Raw genomic sequence first — 6,984 nt, 5'->3', positions numbered from 1 at the left:
CACACCCAAGTTTGTATGTTGGCTCCTGTGAACTTGTTTTCATGTAGTCAATTTGATTTCTGTGTATTCCATCTGGGAAGTCCATGTGTATAGTCACCTTTTGCATTGTTGAAAAAGGTATTTGCTATGAACAAGATTTTGGTCCTGTATTATCATGCAATCTTTGGCTTTGTTTCTATCACCACGGGCATATTTCCCAACTACTGTTCCTTCCTCTTTATTTCCAACTTTTGCATTCCAATCGCCAATAATTATCAATGCATGCTAAGTGTATGTTTGATCAGTTTCATACTGAGGAAGTTGTTAGAGTTCTTTAACTTCTTCATCACTAGCTTTGGTGGTTGGTGCATACATTTGAATAATATTTATATTGATTGGATTTCCTTGAAGGCAGACAGATAAAATACTATCTCCGACGGCATTGTACTTCAAGGTAGCTCTTCATGTTTCCTTTTTGGTGGTTCATGCAATGCTCTACCTCTTGATCAGTTCATTCCTAACATAGTAAACCAGTGATTTTGATTCCGAATGGCCAATAGCAGTCCATTTCGGGTCACTAATGCCTAGGATGTTGATTTTTATGCCTTCCACTTCAGATCTGACAACTTTCCGTTTTCCCAGATTCATACTTAATACATTTTAAGTTCCAATTATTAATTGATGTTTGCAGTTGCTTCTTCTCATTTTGGGTCATACCTTATCTTCAAACGAAGGTCCTGAAAGTTTTACTTCCACGAGCTTTGTTCCGTCCATGTCATTATGGCCGACTCAATCATATTTTGAGTGCCACCTTACCTGAGGGACTCATCGTCTGGTACTATCTCTGTTCCATTTCATGAGTTTTTCAGTATCTGACAGTGTTTCAGTTCCATCCATAAAGTTTTCAGTGTCTTAATTCCTCAGAAATAAACAGCCTGTTCCTTTTTCGTGGTCCAACTAAGAACAGAATCACGTGTGGACCTTGTCACAAAGCAGACTCTGACTCAGTATATTTACTGTGGAAATTGACTGAGGCTGAGTAGAGTGTTGAACCAGAATTTACCAGTATCTAAGCCCTAATAGTCTTGATGATTCTTTTTAAAATGTAGTATCGATTATTTTAACAAATATCAGATCTTTAAAGCCATGTTACTCTTAATCTGAGAGAGTCTTGGTGATACAATGGGTAGCTAGTCTATGAACTGCCAAGGTCTATGATTTGAACCTACCACCTGCTATGTGACAGAAAAGAGCTGGCGATATCACATGAAGATGGCAGCTTCATTCCTAATGGGCATGCATACTCGACCTTACAGGGTCACCAAGAATCAGAATGGACTTGACAGGACGTAAAGAACAATACTGACCCAAGTGCTCTTGGAAATAGATATTATGTAACAGTGCTCTTTACAACATTAATCCTTTATTCTTAATTTACATTCTTTATTATGAAGAATCTTAAGATATTGTTTGATTAGTACTGATTTATCTTTCGCAGGTATATTTCATTAAAGAGCATAACATTGTTGCACCATATAAAATAGAAAGGGTAAGTACAACTTTATTTCTCTCAGCATGCATATAGTAATTTTGAGCAAGAAGATTTTGTGTTCATATATTTAATCAAATTAATATTGAGATATATATAAAATATCTCAAGATATACATAAAATAAGTGCTAACTGTTATGTAGCAGTTATAACAAAATTATCCAATAGAGCCATGGACTTTAGTCCAAAATAATTCACTTTTTGACTTAAAAAATATGCCTACTAGAAAAAAAAAGTGTAGGTGATTCAGTTGTAAAAGTGTATTTGGAATATGCAACATGTATAAGATTATTTGCTGGGTACTACTGAGAATTTACTTGATGACAGGATACTGAAATGAGACATTCCATACTTTATTTCATTCTTGCTGCTTCAACTTAATGTAATTAAAGGATAAGTCTGACCAAAGGAAGTTTTTACAAGACCTAGGGACAGACTAATATCTCTCATAACACCTCTGTAAATTCCAGAGCCACCCTCTAAGGAAGCACCGTCTCATACGTTGTGTCTCCGTTCTGGTCTACAACTAGCCGCTGTAGCAGTGTCTTTATGCTGCCTTTTAGTAACTATATTAATGGCTAATTATCTTGTTCCTTCTCAGTGCCCTGGACTCTCCTTTAGCCAGGCTGGATATAGTGAGTCAGTTGAACTCTGTTCTCTGTGACCCTGTATTCCTTTCACACAGGAGCACAGACTAAGGAGACATGTTTGAAATGTTTGTAAAAATGGTTTGTAAGTAATGTTTTAGTAAAACGGTTTGGCCCTCTTCCTATCTTCTCTTGTTTGGACACTTTTTCATTTTTATTAGGGCAAAATGGAATATGTCTTTGAATTGGATGTTTCAGGGAAAGTGGAAGATGTCGTGGAGACCTTGCTTCAGGTAAGCCAATGCTTCCTCTGGCATTTACTGGGCCAGTTAGTTGCACAAACTTTCTTTGAAATTTCTCATTTATATATCTCACCCTAACCATGTTTGTTCATAAATATGAAGTAGGTTTTACTTGAATAAGTTGAACTGGGAAATATATGTTGATAATGAGCGATAGACGTTTTAGAAGTAATATCAATGGTTACTCAATGAAGAATGGTTGCTGCTAAAGAAACATCGTTAAGTCTTCGGAGAGAAAATAACCACTCCTGTGTTGATGCTATTTTAGCTCCACAGAGCGTCCTGCCTTGACAAACTGGGGGATCAAACTGCCATGGTAAGAGTCTCTAAGCACCTGTCATGACTACAAATTAGGTCAATGTCTTATTTAGAAATACTTATAGTCATGTTTTTAAAACGGTTCTGTTTTAATAGATAACTGCAATTCTGCAGTCACGTTTGGCTAGGACATCATTTGATAAAAACAGGTAAGTTTATTTTAGTAATTGTTTTGTAATCAGCTTCATTCATCATGTCCCAAACTCATGTCTTAGCTACCTTATCAAAACCCTGTTTCTTGGATATTAGCACACCCGCATTGCAGTAGAAATTTTAGGGATTTCCTCACCTCTTCCTGCTGACATCCTTTGATCAGAGAGGCCTGCTTGCACTGCTCCCTAAACTCTCTCTCATCCGGCTTCTTGGCTTGTTCACACTGACATCATCTCACCTACAATCCCATACAAAAAATATTCCCATTTATGTTAAAATCTGCCCTTTACCGAGTGGTCTGCTGTGCCACATGCCCATATGTATGTGCAGTCAGCATGTTGTCATCCAGTTCTGATGCATTCAGTACTTGCGTGTGTGAACACCAATCCTACAATATATATTTTTTAATTATATTTAATTTTAATTAATTATTTTATTTAATTTTTATTTTTTACAGTACTATTTTTTTAAAGCGTGCTAGAATTTTGCTTGGGATTACATTGCATTATAAATCATTGGGGGAAATTAACTTTTTCATTGAGTTAGGTCTTCATTTTCTTCTTTGCCTTCCTATGATTTCTTCGGAAAGTTCTTCTGAATTTTGTTTAATATTGTGTTGTATTTCTTTTATGTATATTATACTTTTATGATATTTTTAATGGTATCCTATTAAAATTTCACCTTTTGTCTATTGTTGATATATAGAAATGCAGTATAATAACTTCTTGTTTATGAATTTTCTTTTCAGCATCCTAGCCAAACTCTAGTCCCGTCCATTGACTTTATGTGCCCATCTATATATAGTGTATGTACATAATCTTATTGGTGGCTAATTGCCATTGCTATTCGATAGGAGTTTAATTTCAAATCACTGCACACGAATATTATTTAGGCTTTTGCTAAGTAGTTCTGGTGGCACAGTGGGCTGCATGTTGGTCTACTAGCTGCAGTGTCAACCCTTGGAAACCACCAGCTACCTTGAGTGGGGAAGATGAAGCTTTCCACTCCTGTAAAGAATTAGTCTTGGAAACCCACAGGCACTGCTCTGTATAGGGTTGCTGTGTGTTGGAAATGACTTGCTGGCTCTTAAGTTTGGTTTTGTTTTCATTTGAGAGGCCTTTATTAAGAGTTGATGTTTATTAATGAAATCATAATTTTCTATTTAACACAACTTTTGTGAGTGCCTATGTGGGAAGCAGAGTCACCCTGGCCCTTCTCATACATTATAAATGATTGAAGGACTTACCAGGACAGCCATTTGAGCAGTAAGGTGTTTTCTGTATTTATCGTGTTTATTTTTCACTAGATCGCCTTCGTTTTCCTTGCATTTTTATATTGGCATAAGTGGACGGCCTGGTGAAGAATAGCTTACCATTTTAGAAAGGAAATAAAATAATAACAGGAAGAATTGGCTTTTTTCTTTTGATTTATTTTAAATGCATTACTTTTCTAAGAAGTGATGTAGTTCTGAGTTTCAACATGACATGAAACATAAAAGGAATTTAAAGGTTCTTAATTTACTCAGTCTTTGAAAGGTAAAGCTCAAGAATTTTGGAGGGAAATTTTTACAGTATAGAATGGGTTAATTCAGTATCATGTACTTCCTCTAAAAGAAGGAAGTAAACTTTTGCTTCATAAGCCTTTGTGTTAGGCCAGTTGACTAGAGAAACAAGTCCAGAGATACTTTACTTATATACGTGCTTGTGTGAAAAAGAGCTTATATCAAAAAATAGTTATATATCGAGAAAACATTCCAGCCCAGACCAACTTAAGTCCATAGTCTGTAAGTTCCTCTTCAGACTCAGCAGTCACATGCAATGATGCAGAATGGAGGAATTTTATAGGCTTGTGGGTGCAAAGTCATGTGGATTGAAGGTCGGTGGAAACAGCATGGTCAGGGCAGCTCTCAGGGTGGCTAGCAAGCAGGAGAGTCAAGGCTCAGAGAGAGGGGGGAGAGGTTCCCTGGGCTCCACATATGAGAAGGCCCTGACCACAAGGAGGCACCATCAGGCTGTGACTTGATTGGCAGGTTGGATACCACCACTTTTGTATATCTTCAAGTTGACATAAAATTATGTAACTACCACAGCTTTTATCATATTTTTAAGAAATACTTTGTGTTGAAGGTATATAATGTGAAATAAATTTATTTTTGCCTGCTTTTTTCTGAAAATTTTAAATCTATACAAGTTGTAAAAGTAATATAATGACACATTATGTCAGTTAAGATATTAACATTTTCCTCAAATTTGCTTTAATTTTTGCCTGTTCATGGGTGCCTAGTCCATGTGTTTGTTTTTATGAGGGACCTTCAAAAAGCTTGTAGAGGTAGAACTAGAAGATAAAATTAAAAATGTAAATGTATTTCTCAGCATCAAGTTCAAGACCCTTTTGTAAACAAAGATACCAGCCATTTTGCCCATCTTTAAAGAACAAAGGATCTTGGAAATTCACCCATGTCAGTGCCAGCTTATTAATGGAGGAAAACGGGTGCTTTTTATAGATTTTTTTTAAAGATTATGAAATAAAGTCAGAGCTAAAATAGGACTGTAAGGTGGATACCTAATGATTTCCATAGAACCAACTCTTGCAAAATTGCTCTTGTGTGATGTGAAGAATAAGCAATAGAAAAACATTCTGGTGGAAATTTCTTATGCATTTTTCTCCTAAGGCTTTGGGCAACTTCTCAAAACACTCCTATTAAGCAGGTGCTATTGTTCTTCAGGCCTCCAGAAAGTCAACGAGCAAACTGTCTGGATATAACAAACAAACAAAAACCTGTGGCCATGACCTTTCCACCTTCGTGTTGACTGGACCACATCAGTCTCCTGGTAGCCATTACTTTTGAGTGTGCTTTGTCATCATATCATACTTTGTAAAGAAGCCATGTTCTATCTCTTATAAATCCTTCAAAGAAATGTTTCAGGATCTTGATGCCAGTGTTTAAAAGTTTCATTAAAAGATCTCTTACCTGTTTTGGTCTCCATCTAGCAGAAAGTTTGTTCAGCTTTTATTTTTAAACCAGAATTGTGTAAATGGAACCAATTGAAGTGTCTATGGTATTGGCTATTATTTCTGCTGCCATTTCAATTAGGGCATGAACAAGATTAATTTTTTAATTAAGTAAAAAATTAACGGGAATGGTTGGCCACTGTAGGCTTTGTCTACAGCATTGTCTCGTCCCTTCTTAAAAGATGAGTAATCCATTTGTAGACTGCTGATTTCTTTGGGCTATTGTCCCCATAAACTTTCATAAAGAATCAATTAGGTCTCCCTTCTTCCCAACTTCACCATAAATTATAATTTTAGCAGAATTCATGTTGCTCTGATAAGGGCTCTTTTCAAACTGGATATCTTATCCTTTATGATGCCCAAAACTAGTCTTGTTCAGACTTGTTACAACAAATTAGGACAAGTTTATTTCAGTACAAAAGCATCTTAGACTCCATGTAATTAAAAAAATAGTTTGCATTTTTCCTAAGATTTTTGAAGAGCCCTTGAATATATAAGGTTTTGCAGATTCTTCTTAAAATAAACTGCAAGATAGCCTGGTACTTCACCCTAGAGTGTTTTGGTATGCATTTCTTAAAAGCACATTTTGCTGCATTCCTTAATACCATTATTATACCCTCTTCACAGTAATTCTGTAATATTACCTGATATAGCTCCATTTTCCTTCAAAATACCTTTTTAAAAGTAATATTTTGTTCTATCTTTCAGCTTCCTCCCACTGACTCTTACATTTGGAGCCTTCTGGTTACATATCTATTAGGTCATTTTCCAAGCTTGCTGGTGACCTGGGTTTTCTTTTTTGATGTTTTTCTTCTGATTGTTGTAGAGTACTTGACTTTCTATGTGAACAGTTGGCCATCTTGAGCCAATTTCCTTAGTGATATTTCTTTTTAGTTTGCTTGTGTGAAACCAACTTGTGCAATTGTTTGCACACCACATTGTCACCAAAGAATACAACTCTGTGTCAGTTTTTCTATTCTTCCTTTTTTTTTTAAATCGTTTTATTAGGGGCTCATATGACTCTTATCACAATCCATACACACATCAATTGTGTAAAGCACATTTGTACATTCATTGCCCTCA

The 6,984-nt window shown here is 35.9% G+C and overlaps 1 protein-coding gene across 1 annotated transcript in view; it reads left to right on the top strand.

Annotated features, from left to right (window-relative positions):
- The window catches only part of NSMAF (neutral sphingomyelinase activation associated factor), a 69,191-nt gene that overhangs the window by 11,591 nt on the left and 50,616 nt on the right, over positions 1-6,984 (top strand). The window contains exons 6-9 of the mRNA XM_045293538.1: positions 1,478-1,528; positions 2,338-2,409; positions 2,687-2,734; positions 2,833-2,885. Of these exons, the coding sequence (XP_045149473.1) occupies positions 1,478-1,528; positions 2,338-2,409; positions 2,687-2,734; positions 2,833-2,885 (224 nt within the window). The remainder of the gene's footprint in view (positions 1-1,477; positions 1,529-2,337; positions 2,410-2,686; positions 2,735-2,832; positions 2,886-6,984) is intronic.

Source organism: Echinops telfairi, unplaced genomic scaffold, assembly GCF_000313985.2.
Source record: "Echinops telfairi isolate 266 unplaced genomic scaffold, ASM31398v2 ScPeMD7_1;HRSCAF=3_0, whole genome shotgun sequence".
Taxonomy (NCBI): domain Eukaryota; kingdom Metazoa; phylum Chordata; class Mammalia; order Afrosoricida; family Tenrecidae; genus Echinops; species Echinops telfairi.
Note: the sequence above shows the minus strand (reverse complement) of the source record. Positions and strands in the feature narration are given on the sequence as shown.